Raw genomic sequence first — 13,737 nt, 5'->3', positions numbered from 1 at the left:
GCGGCTGTGCTTCCCTTTGTAGTCTGTAATAGTTTGCAAGCCCTGCCACATCCGACGAGCGTTGGAGCCGGTGTAGTATGATTCAATCTTAGCCCTGTATTGACGCTTTGCCTGTTTGATGGTTCGTCGCAGGGCATAGCGGGATTTCTTGTAAGCTTCCGGGTTAGAGTCCCACACCTTGAGAGCGGCAGCTCTACCCTTTAGCTCAGTGCGAATGTTGCCTGTAATCCATGGCTTCTGGTTGGGGTGTGTACGTACAGTCACTGTGGGGACGACGTCCTTGATGCACTTATTGATAAAGCCAGTGACTGATGTGGTGTATTCCTCAATGTCATCGGAAGAATCCCGGAAAATGTTCCAGTCTGTGATAACAAAACAGTCCTGTAGTTTAGCATCTGCTTCATCTGACCATTTCTTTATAGACTGAGTCACTGGTGCTTCCTGCTTTAATTTTTGCTTGTAAGCAGGAATCAGGAGGATAGAGATGTGGTCGGATTTACAAAATGGAGGGGAGGGAGAGCTTTGTACGCGTCTTTCCCTCTGGTTGCACATTTAACATGTTGATAGAGATTTGGTAGAACTGATTTAAGTTTCCCTGCATTAAAGTCTCCGGTCACTAGGAGCTCCGCCTCTGGGTGAGTAGTTTCCTGTTTGCTTATTTCCTTATACAGCTGGCTGAGTGCAGTCTTAGTGCCAGCATCTGTCTGTGGTGGTAAATAAACAGCCACGAAAAGTATTGCTGAGAACTCTCTAGGCAAGTAGTGTGGCCTGCAATTTATCACAATATACTCTACTTCAGGCGAGCAAAATCTAGAGACTTCCTTAGATTCCGTGCACCAGCTGTTGTTTACAAATATGCACAGACCGCCCCCCCTCGTCTTACCGGAGTGTGCTGTTCTATCCTGCCGGTGCAGCGTGTATCCCGCTAGATGAATATCCATGTCGTCATTCAGCCACAATTCCGTGAAACATAGGATATTACAGTTTTTGATGTCCCGTTGGTAGGATATTCGTGATCGTACCTCGTCTAGTTTATTGTCCAATGATTGCACGTTGGCGAGTAATATTGACGGTAACGGCAGCTTTCCTAGTTGCCTTCTGGACACTACAGTTAGATGAACAAGAATTGAAGCTTGTCCCAGAAAGTTGGCTGTTGTATACAACGCCATTCTAGTCACATTAGCGCACGTTAGCAACAACCGTCCCGGTTTAGGGACACCCATCCTGTAAAGGTTAAGAGGACAGGAAAATGGTCCAATTCACACACTTATCAAGAGAACATCCCTGGTCCTCCCTACTGCCTCTGATCTGGCAGACTTACTAAACACAAATGCTTCGTTTGTAAATTATGTATGAGTGTTGGAGTGTGCCCCTGGCTATCTGTAAAATAAAATACAAATAAAATGGTGCTGTCTGGTTTGCTTAATATAAGGAATTTGAAATGATTTATCCTTTTACTTTTATACTTAAGAATATATAGAAAAAATACTTTTAGACTTTTACTCAAGTAGTATTTTACTGGGTGACATTCACTTTTACTTGAGTCATTTTCTATTAAGCTATCTTTACTTATACTCAATTATGAGAATTGTCTACTTTTTCCACCACTGATCACTGTTGGTATGGTTACAGCAGCTAGAGTAATCCTTAGCATTTGGAAGGGTCATGCCACTCCTACTTTGAAACAGTGGATAGAATCAATGTTGGAAGTAGCATCGCATGAACAAATGCTTTCTAGGATCACTGGCAGAAACAACAATTCTAGAATCTGGACACATTTTATTTGTTGTGTTGTTTCTACGACTGGGAGGTGATGACTATTGCTTGTGAATCCATTTAGTTCTGTATTGTAGTTTTGTTTGTTTATTTGTATTAAATACAACTTTAATAACAAAACAAATAAAAATATATGTCCCCACATTTTAGAGAATCAAAGGTATTGGGACAAATTCACTTGTGTGTATTAAAGTAGTAAATAATGTAGTGTTTAAATAATGTATTGTGTCATTTTGGAATCTGCATTTTAACCTCATAATCATTGTTTGATTTCAAATCCAAAGTTCTGGAGTACAGAGCCAAAAGAAGAAGACATTTTTACTCTCCCAATAATTACAGAGGGCACTGTGTATGTGTGTGTGTGTGTGTGTGTGTGTGTGTGTGTGTGTGTGTGTGTGTGTGTGTGTGTGTGTGTGTGTGTGTGTGTGTGTGTGTGTGTGTGTGTGTGTGTGTGTGTGTGTGTGTGTGTGTGTTCCTATCACGCATAATAGAGACAGAGATAAGGAAGACATCTCTACCTGTCTGCATAACCATATCTCGGCGTGTGTCCATATCAAAGCCCCCTTACATCTCTCGAACGCCAGTCACTAAGGTCACTAAGGTCAGCCATTCGCTTTGTAGACGAGAGTGCTTTCATTGTGTGTGCGGTGTTATTGTAGGTCATTTACAGAACGAACCATTGTACTTTCTTCCCTTCCTCCCTCCCTCCCTTCCTCCCTCTCTCCTCCCCTCCTCCCTCCCTCCGCTCCATCTCTCATATCTCTCCCCACGCTGTCTCTCTTATCCTCCAATCACTTTGAAGTGAAACTTCAAGCACCACCAACCAACTTCACAGCGTAATGACCTCTTATACCTGTCAAACAAGCCTCCTCTCTGTTGTCTGTTGTTGTGAAATGCAGACAGTGTGGAGAGAGCCAGACGGAACGGCTAGCTAATTGAAATGGAAACATTGTGGGGCTTTGGTTTTGGATCGAAATACAATGAAAGAGCATGTAGGATTATGGGTAATTGAGGGATACAATTTGGACACTTTGGGTTAGTTTTTTAGTTGAATTGGGTGGTGTGTGTGTGTGTGTGTGTGTGTGTGTGTGTGTGTGTGTGTGTGTGTGTGTGTGTGGTGTGTGTGTGTGTGTGTGTGTGTGTGTGTGTGTGTGTGTGTGTGTGTGTGTGTGTGTGTGTGTGTGTGTGTGGGCGTGCGTGTGTGTGCCCCTCTCTATAGGCCCATTGGGATGGCTTGACTGGACGCATCCTTTTCAACAGAACCAATGGACTGAGGACAGACTTCGACCTGGATGTGATCAGTCTTAAGGAGGACGGACTGGAAAAGGTGTGTGTGTGTGTCTTTTCAACATTCCTTTGGGTTTTCCTTCACTCTTTCCAAATACCTGTGGCTTACTTTTCCATGTGGTTAAGGTGCGTTTTAAACATACCAAGATATCTTTGAAAACAAAAGAAACCAAAACTCTAACCAAACTTGTGGTACATTTGGGAAAAGCTCTATGATTCAAGGCTGTAGCCAATAGCAGTATCGGATGGGGAGGAGCATTTTAAAGTCATTCTGCTGAAGTGAAACTAAAGAAGGTTGCACAGGAAAGGTTTCTCAGACTCTTTAGACCTACTAATCTCTCTGAACTAACTATACATTCTCCAGACCTCTTTCACAAACAGAAAGAACAGAGACAGCAATCACAGACACATGCAGGTGAGAGGAGACAACTGACTAACTACCATGTTCATGTCTTACCTGTTTTATGACTCATTTAGGACGATTTCCAATCTCTATGGTGAAACCATTTATCAAGATTAACTTGTATCTTAATGACATTTTTAGGACTAGTTTTTAATTTACACTCAAATACACTTAAATGAATTATCAACTACGAGAGCTGAGAGATTCAAGGAATTGCTTAATGGTTTCACTTTTGGTCTCTGTCTAGATATGGCGTTATGCAACAGTCTCCTGTCTGAAGAGAACTTCCTGTGCTCTATCTGTCTGGACGTGTTCACTGAGCCAGTGACCACTTCATGTGGACACAACTTCTGCATGGCCTGCATCAGAAAGTACAGGGACAGTGATGACCTGTGCCAGTGTCCAATCTGTAGGAAGAAATTCGACAGGAGACCTGAGATTTGCATCACTGCTTTCATTTCTGAGATGGCTGCTCAGTTCAGGAAATCAGTTCCACTGAGAGCTAGCCACAGCCCAGACCAAAACTATGCCGAGCTTGGGAGAGTGGCCTGTGACGTGTGCACTGGGACGAAGCTGAAGGCTCTGAAGTCATGCCTGGTCTGTCTGACTTCTTACTGTGAGACTCACCTGCAGCCTCATCAGATAGCCCCAGCCCTGAAAAGACATGAGCTGATTGACCCAGTAAAGAACCTGGAAGACAGGATGTGTAAGGAGCATGACAAACCTCTGGACCTGTTCTGTAGGACTGATCTGATGTGTGTTTGTGTCCAGTGCAAGAAAACAGACCACAAGACTAACTACACTGTCCCTCTAGAGGAAGAGTATGGGAAAAAGAAGGCTCAGCTGGGGCAGACAGAGGCAGAAGTGCAGCAGATGATCCAGGAGCGACTGCAGAAGATTCAGGAAATGAAACACTCAGTAGATCTCAGCAAGAGAGAGGCAGACAGAGAGAGATAGCAGACAGCGTGCAGGTCTTCACTGCTCTGGTTCGTTCCATTGAGAGAAGCCAGGTTGAGCTCATTGAGGTAGTTGAGGAGAAGCAGAAAGCAACCAAGGGGCGGGCTGAAGGGCTCATTATAGATCTGAAGCAGGAAATCACTGATCTACATAGGGGACGCAGTGAGCTGAAGCAGCTGTCACACACTGAGGACCACCTCCACCTCCTCCAGAGCTCCTCATCCCTCTGCAGCCTTCCACCTAACAAGGACTGGTCTGAGATCAGTGTTCACCACAGTCTGAGTGTGGAGACAGTGAGGAGAGCTGTGTCTCAGCTGCATGAGACAATCAGGAGTGAAGTGAAGAAGTTGTGTGACGCTGAGCTGAAGTGGATGCAGCAGTGGTCAGTGGATGTCACTCTGGACCCTGATACAGCCCACCCCTCTCTCATCCTTTCTGAGGACAGGAAGCAAGTCAGATATGGAATTAGAGAACAGAATCTCCCTGACAACCCAAAGAGGTTTTCAAAGGGTGCCAGTGTCCTGGGAAAAGATGGCTTCTCTGGGAGATTATACTATGAGGTGCAAGTCAAGGAGACTAAATGGGATTTAGGAGTGGCCAAAGAGTCCATCAACAGGAAGAATGACATTTTCCTGGGTCCTGAGAATGGCTACTGGACCATATGGCTGAGGAACGCAAATGAATATGCAGCTAATGATGACCGAGATGTCAACTTCCTCCTGAGAGAGAAGCCCCAGAAGGTGGGGGTGTTTGTGTATTATGAGGAGGGTCAGGTCTCCTTTTACGATGTGGAGGCCAGGTGTCAAATCTACTCTTTCACTGGCTGCACCTTCACTGAGAAAATCTATTCATACTTCTGCCCCTGTCTTAATGATGGTGGTAAAATAAAAACTCTGCCTCTCTGATCATCACTCCTGTCAATCACACAGACTGAAGTTTTTGTAATGTATTTTATTTAAAAACATAATTATCACAACAAAATACATACACAGTACATATCAAACGTTTCCTTTGTTTTTGTGTTTTTGACTTTTCACCCCAAAAATAGTAAAATAAGCTAAATGTAAATGGTATGTATTGTTCTACTGTCCTCCATTTTGGTAAGAGTATTTTCACCACTGTATACAATACTTTGACTGTTTTCTTACCAATGTACTTTTTGCCCTGGTTTCTTGAATAATTACATTACTCAATTTCCTGGTTTCTCTTCATCATAATGACATAATTGAGAATAATTGTCTTCTAATGAACATTTTGTTCTTAAGGAAAGGGGTGTTCTGTCTTAGGATGGCACGGTGCTGTGTACATACATTACCATTAGGGATGAATGATATATCGGTGAACACATCGGAATCGGACGATATTAGCTAAAAATGCCAACATCGGATGTCTAGTTTAATGCCAATGGGCAAAACCGATGTCAAAGCTGACGTGCATACCTACAGTATATAACGTAGGTACATGATGTAATGACTCCACGTAAAATGTTGCGCTACACGTGCAACACAGCTTTCCTAACCTAGCCCACAATGGCTGCTGTGTGGATTGAGCAGTCAAATGTATTGCCCTTGACAATCAAACGTTCTCTGTCGTTTGTGATGTTGGCCTTCACCGACTGGTCGAGCACCGGTACACACTACCAAGTGCGCAATTTTTCAGATGTTGCCCTACACAGTAATAGCGTCACTGCTATTAGCTTCACGACATACATACTATGGAACACCGTTTGGGTCTTTGCGTGTCAAAAAAGATACAGTAGCACTGTCAAAGCTGTACAAAAAGTCTGCAAACAAGCAAACACCGGCCACGAACGATGTGTTTACAATACTGTGTTGGTAATAAAGCATAATTTGTTCGACCACAACTTCTGGGGTAGCTAGCTTTAGCTTGGTACCTAGCTAGTACCAATACAACCAGCCTAAAACCAATGACCAGTAGAAACTGCAGTCATTTTCATTATTCTTAGCAATGATTTAGGAATCCTCGTGAGTAAGTATTTGCTAGGTTGCCACTTGTTGTCCGCCTATTGAAATTGAACTTCAGTTCATGAAAATAAATAGTTAGCCAGCTACTTAACCCTGTTGCCCAAAGCTAACGTTATAAGCAGCCAGCTAGCTTCATTAGGTTAGTGAGGCTTGACCGGACTTGGTTATGTTTTGTGAAGCTAGCCACAATAAGAATTAGGCACCCTAGTGGAATTTGCGGTTTGCCTTCAAAATAAAAGTATGTCATTGACAGTGATGCAAATGAATACAAATAGTAGAATTATGCCATACTTTTATTTTGAAGGCTAACCGCAAAGTCCACTATTGCAGCTAATCCTTATTGTGGCTAGCTTCACATAGATGGGTCCGACCACCATTAATCAAATAAAAACTGTCTTATAAATTAGGGTTATTTTAGATGATGATACCTAGCTATATAGTTAGCTAGTTAACTATAGCTACTGAAACAGATCATGTCATCTTGCTATGTTTTTGGGGAAGAACATTGTTTGCATCCATTTTCTATGACCAGCACTGTAGGTGCGCGAGACAACTTTACCAGCATCATAGCATACGTGTCGGTGAATCGTTGTGACATATGAAATACGAGTGATAGTGTAATCAATGTGTAATAACTAAGTAAAAAATGTATGAACGTGTTAAATTATTATGTGATGTGCAGTCATATTTAGGTCCTGATTGGTCAACAAGCTTATTTGACACGTCAAATAGTGTTATCTACTGGTCATTGTTTTCTTTTTTGACACGCAAAGACCCAAACGGCGTTCCATAGAAATCCTGGTTGAGAATGAAACTACTGAACAAATGAACAATGAAACAGCACAGCAAGTAAGTGAAAGAAATAGGTTTTGACTGTTTTACTGGTAATGGAGACATACGTAAATGCCAACAAAATAACTTTTTGGTAAGTGTGGTGTGTGTGTCTGTGTGTGTGTGTGTAACCTTTATTTAACTAGGCAAGTCAGTTAAGAACAAATTCTTATTTACAATGACGGCCTACCCCAGCCAAACCCGGACGATGCTGGGCCAATTTTGTGCCACCCTATGGGACTCCCAATCATGGCCAGATGTGATACAGCCTGGATTCGAACCAGGGACTGTAGTGACACCTCTTGCACTGAGATGCCGTGCCTTAGACCGCTGCGTCCATGTGTGTGTGTTAACTATTTAACTGTACTAGAATGCTTAAAAAGGCAGCTAACATTCTAAATATCGGTTATCGGTATCAGGGTTTTTTGGCTTGGAAAATATCGGATATCAGTATCGTTCAAAAATGTATCATATCGTGCTTCACTAATTCACTAATGAGAAACGTGTCACCCACAGATAGGAACGTGGGACCCTCCCAGTGGCCTGAACATGACGGAGAACCACAAGAGCAAGACAACCAACATCACAGACTCTCTGGCTAACAAATCCCTCCGCGTCTCCACCATACTGGTAAACACACATCTGGCTAGGTTTCTGTATGTCTGTAGCCTCACACAGGCACACACAGCATCACTGAAGGCTAGGTCTCTGTATGTCTGTAGCCTCACACAGGCACACACAGCATCGCTGAAGGCTAGGTCTCTGTCTGTCTGTAGCCCTATACAGGCACACAGCAGCATCACTGAAGGCTAGGTCTATGTCTGTCTGTAGCCCTATACAGGCACACACAGCATCACTGAAGGCTAGGTCTATGTCTGTCTGTAGCCCTATACAGGCACACAGCAGCATCACTGAAGGCTAGGTCTATGTCTTTCTGTAGCCCTATACAGGCACACACAGCATCACTGAAGGCTAGGTCTATGTCTGTCTGTAGCCCTATACAGGCACACACAGCATCACTGAAGGGCTAGGTCTCTGTTTCCATCACTGAAGTCACAACGACTGACATCACAGATTTAACTCTTCAGTACTATCAAGGACAGGACTTCATAGTTTAACATACACTACTAAACCGGACATGGCTGGAGTATGATGGGTTTTTGCTCTCTTTTCTCCTCATTCTCTTTCTCGTTCCTTATTTGACACTCTTTGTTGCCGTCTTTACATTACATTTACGTCATTTAGCAGACGCTCTTATCCAGAGCGACTTACAAATTGGTGCATTCACCTTATGATATCCAGTCTTTCTCTGCTCTTTCTTCTCCATCGTTCCTCTCTACCCTTTCTCCACCTCTCCCTCCCCTCTTTCCCCCTCCCTTATTTGATGTTGCCAAATATTTTAATGATTACTTCATTGGCAAAGTGGGAAAACTTAGACAGGAAATGCCAACAACGAACAGTGAGCCATCGTACACATGCATCAAAGAATAAATAATGAAAGAAAAGCATTGCAAGTTAGAATTTTGTGAAGTTAGTGTGGGAGAGGTGGAAAAATTGTTATCGATCAATAATGACAAACATCCTGGCATTGACAACTTAGATGGACAGCTACTGAGGATGGTAGCTGACTCTATAGCCACTCCTATCTGTCATATCTTTAATCTGAACCTAATCTGAGAGGAAAGTCTTTGTCCTCAGGCCTGGAGGGAAGCCAAAGTCATTGCGCTACCCAAAAGTGGTAAAGCAGTCTTTACTGGTTCTAACAGTAGACCTATCAGCTTGCTGCTAGCTCTTAACAAACTTTTGGAGAAAATGGTGTTTGACTAAATATAATGCTATTTCTCTGTAAACAAATTAACACCAGACTTTCAGCATGCTTATAGAGAAGGGCACTCAACATGAACTGCACTGACACTAACTACTGATGATTGGTTGAAAGAAATTGATAATAACATGATTGTGGGAGCTGTACTGTTAGATTTCAGTGCAGTCTTTGATATTATTGACCATAACCTGTCGTTACGAAAACGTATGTGTTATGGCTTTTCAACATCTGCCATATTGTGGATTCATATCTATCTATCTAAAAGAACTCAGAGGGTTTTCTTTAATGGAAGCTTCTCTAATGTCAAACATGTAAAGTGAGGTGTACCGCAGAGCAGCTCTCTAGGTAAAAAACTGTCATGGGGAGATGTCTGTCTGTAATAAAGAGATGCTCTGCTTTTTTGACAACACACTCCAAAAAGCAAGTCCTGCAGGCTCTAGTTTTATCTTATCTTGATAATTGTCCAGTCGTGTGGTCGAGTGCTGCAAGGAAAGACCTAGTTATGCTGCAGCTGGCCCAGAACAGAGTGGCACGTCTTGCTCTTTATTGTAATCAGAGGACTAATATGAATACTATGCATGTCTAAGAGTTGAGGAGAGACTGACTGCATCACTTCTTCTTTTTCTAAGAAACATTAATGTGTTGAAAATCCCAAATTGTTTGCATAGTGAACTTACACACAGCTCTGAGACACACACTTACCCCACCAGACATGCCACCAGGGGTCTTTTCACAGTCCCCAAAATCCAGAACAAATGCAAGAAAGCATACAGTTCCATCTCATATTGCTCAAATGAACAACAAACCTGGTTTCAAAAAACAGATAAAGCAACACCTTACGGCACAATGCCTCTCCCCTATTTGACCTAGATAGTTTGTATGTATTGATATGTAGGCTACGTGTGCCTTTTTTAAATTGATGTAGTTCTGTCCTTGAGCTGTTCTTGTTTATTAATGTTCAGTATTACAGTGGCAAGAAAAAGTATGTGAACCCTTTAGAATTATGTGGATTTCTGCATAGATTTCACATAAAATTTGATCTGAACTTCATAAAAGTCACAAAAATAGACAAACACAGTGTGCTTTAACTAATATCACACACATTATTGTATGTTTCTTGTCTATATTGAATACATAATTTAAACATTCACAGTGTAGCTTGGAAAAAGTATGTGAACCCCTAGGCTAATGACTTCTCCAAAAGCTAATTGGAGTCAGGAGTCAACTAACCTGGAGTCGAATAAATGAGACAAGATTGGAGATTTTGGTTAGAGCTGCCCTGCCCCATAAAAAACACTCACAAAATGTGAGTTTGCTATTCACAAGAAGCATTGCCTGATGTGAACCATACCTCGAACAAAAGAGATCTCAAAAGACCTAAGATTAAGAATTGTTGCCTTGAATAAATTCTGGAAAAGATTACAAAAGTATCTTTAAAAGTCAGTCCATGGTAAGACAAATTGTCTGTAAATGGAGAAATTTCAGCACTGTTGCTACTCTCCCTAGGAGTGGCCGTCTTCCATAGATGACTGCAAGAGCACAGCGCAGAATGCTCAATGAGGTTAAGAAGAATCCTAGTGTCAGCTAAAGACTTACAGAAATCTCTGGAAGATGCTAACATCTCTGTTGACGAGTCTACAATACGTAAAACACTAAACAAAAATGCCGTTCATGGGAGGACATCATGGAAGAAGCCACTGCTGTCCAAAAAAAACATTGCTGCAAGTCTGAAGTTTGCAAAAGAGCACCTGGATGTTCCACAGTGCTAATGGCAAAATATTCTGTGGACAGATGAAACTGAAGTTGTGTTGTTTGGAGGGAACACACAACACTATGTGTGGAGAAAAAAGGCACAGCACACCAACATCAAAACCTCATCTCAACTGTAAACTATGGTTGAGGGAGCATCATGGTTTGGGGCTGCTTTGCTGCCTCAGGGCCTGGACAGCTTTCTATCATCGACGGAAAAATGAATTCCCAAGTTTATCAAGACATTTTGCAGGAGAATGTAAGGCTATCTGTCTGCCAATTGAAGCTCAAAAGAAGTTAGGTGATGCAACAGAACAACATTCCAAAACACAGAAGTAAATCAACAACAGAATGGCTTGAAAATAGGCCTTCTGGAGAGGCCCAGTCAGTCCTGACCTCAAGCCGATTGAGATGCTGTGGCATGACCTCAAGAGAGCAGTTCACACAAGACATCCCAAGAATATTACTGAATTGAAAGAGTTTTGTAAAGAGAAGCGGTAAAAAAATCCTCCTGACCGTTGTGCAGGTCTGATCCTCAACTACAGAAAACGTTTGGTTGAGGTTATTGTTGCCAAAGGAGGGTCAACCAGTTATTAAATCCAAGGGTTCACATACTTTTTCCAACCTGCACTGTGAATGTTTACACGGTGTGTTCAGTAAAAACATGGAAAATTATAATTGTTTGTGTGTTATTAGTTTAAGCAGACTGTGTTTGTCTATTGTTGTGACTTAGATGAAGATCAGATAACGTTTTTTGACAAATTTTGGCAGAAATTCAGGTAATTCTAAAGGGTTCACATACTTTTTCTTACCACTGTATGTCATGTTTCATGTTTTGTGTGGATCCCAGGAAGAGAAGCTGCTGCTTTCTCAACAACTACTTTTGTCTTTTGCCCCCTCTCTGCCTCTCTCTCCTTTCTTCTTCTCCTTCTACCCCCCCATGTTTCCTTAACAGGTGGAGCCCTACGTGATGTTCAAGAAGTCAGACAAGCCGCTGTACGGCAACGACCGCTTCGAAGGCTACTGCATCGACCTTCTCCGCGAGCTCTCAGCAATCCTGGGCTTCCGCTATGAGGTGAGTGGCTTCCCATGTGTCTCAGTTGGCGTAGTATGGTGCTTGTAACACCAGGGTTCTGGGATCAATCACGATGGTATGAAAATGAATGTGTGTACTTCTACAAGTTTCTACCAAATTATATATATTGTTATTGTTAATATTAATAGCTTTTGTTGTTGTCATTCTTATTCTCATTAATAGGTGCGCCTGGTGGAGGACGGGAAGTACGGGGCGCTGGAGGAGAGCACGGGCCAGTGGAACGGCATGGTCAGGGAGCTCATGGACCATGTGAGTAGGGGGAGGAGAAGTGGACTATTGTCATGGTTACCATAGTGGTTATTGGTGGGTTGTCGTGTTGATGAGGATACGATTGGTTGGATAATGGATACAATGGAGTTTCACGGGCTTCAGATAGGTTCAGAGGTTATGTCTGTAATGTAGCTTCATGGTCTTCAGATAGGTTCAGAGGTTATGTCTATAATGTAGCTTCATGGGCTTCAGATAGGTTCAGAGGTTATGTCTATAATGTAGCTTCATGGTCTTCAGATAGGTTCAGAGGTTATGTCTATAATGTAGCTTCATGGTCTTCAGATAGGTTCAGAGGTTATGTCTATAATGGAGTTTCATGGTCTTCAGATAGGTTCAGAGGTTATGTCTATAAGGTAGCTTCATGGTCTTCAGATAGGTTCAGAGGTTATGTCTATAATGTAGCTTCATGGTCTTCAGATAGGTTCAGAGGTTATGTCTATAATGTAGCTTCATGGTCTTCAGATAGGTTCAGAGGTTATGTCTATAATGTAGCTTCATGGTCTTCAGATAGGTTCAGAGGTTATGTCTATAATGGAGTTTCATGGTCTTCAGATAGGTTCAGAGGTTATGTCTATAATGGAGTTTCATGGTTGACCCTGAGGACCTGCATATATGCGCTACAAATGGAGCCCAAATTGAGCTTGTTTCTCAATATAAGTACCTGGGTTGGATTGATGACAAGTTGTCCTTCGTAACACATATAGAAAATCTGACTAAGAAGCTAAGATTATTTTTATATATTGAAATAAATCATGCCTCAGTATTGAAAATAGGAGAAAGATTTTTCAAACAACATTTCTCCCTGTATTTAATTTTGGTTATATTGTTTACATGCTGTTTTGAAACCCTTGGACGCAGTCTACCATTCCACAATACATTTTATCACAGCGGACAATGTTAGGACTCATCATTGTAGTCTGTATAAAATGTGGGATGGACCTCTCTGTTTGTAAGAAGTGAGCTGCATTCTCTTTAATTTATTTCCAAAGCAATCTGACAGAGACTCCCTCCATATGTAACGTCATTAATTAAGTTAAGAATCATAAGTTATCTAAACCCGTTCTCAGAAATGTATCGCACTAAAAGCTATTAATTGTGTCCCTTCCGTCTCCACAGATTTGGGAAAATCTGCCTTTAGTTTTTTTGCCCCTAATTTGTGGAACAATCTGCAGAGTTCACTGCAGTTAGATGTGCTGCTGTCACTCAGGCAGTTTACATTACCGATTGACGACTTTTATGTAGTTGAATGTGATTGCTTTTATTAAATATGTTTATTTTGGTTGATTGTGTCCTGAATTATATTGTTTTATACACATATATGTGTATGTTTTATTTAGAGGTCGACCAATTATGCTTTTTCAACGCTGATACCGATGCCGATTCTTGGAGGACCAAAAAAATCCGATACTGATTAATCTGCCGATTTTAAATAAAACAATTTAAAAAAAAACGTTTTTATTTATTTAAATGTGTAATAATGACAATTACAACAATACTGAATGAACACTTTTATTTCAACTTAATATAATACAGAAATAAAAATCTATTTAGTCTCAAA

General features: G+C 41.6%; 1 protein-coding gene and 1 pseudogene across 1 annotated transcript in view; both read left to right on the top strand.

Moving 5' to 3' along the window:
• The window catches only part of LOC106571163 (glutamate receptor ionotropic, kainate 2), a 170,331-nt gene that overhangs the window by 109,626 nt on the left and 46,968 nt on the right, over positions 1 to 13,737 (top strand). The window contains exons 9-12 of the mRNA XM_045695592.2: positions 2,996 to 3,103; positions 7,756 to 7,869; positions 11,769 to 11,888; positions 12,072 to 12,158. Of these exons, the coding sequence (XP_045551548.1) occupies positions 2,996 to 3,103; positions 7,756 to 7,869; positions 11,769 to 11,888; positions 12,072 to 12,158 (429 nt within the window). The remainder of the gene's footprint in view (positions 1 to 2,995; positions 3,104 to 7,755; positions 7,870 to 11,768; positions 11,889 to 12,071; positions 12,159 to 13,737) is intronic.
• On the top strand, positions 3,716 to 5,616 carry LOC145860866 (E3 ubiquitin-protein ligase TRIM39-like; annotated as a pseudogene).

The sequence above is a fragment of the Salmo salar genome, chromosome 15 (assembly GCF_965601325.2).
Source record: "Salmo salar chromosome 15, fSalSal1, whole genome shotgun sequence".
Taxonomy (NCBI): domain Eukaryota; kingdom Metazoa; phylum Chordata; class Actinopteri; order Salmoniformes; family Salmonidae; genus Salmo; species Salmo salar.
Note: the sequence above shows the minus strand (reverse complement) of the source record. Positions and strands in the feature narration are given on the sequence as shown.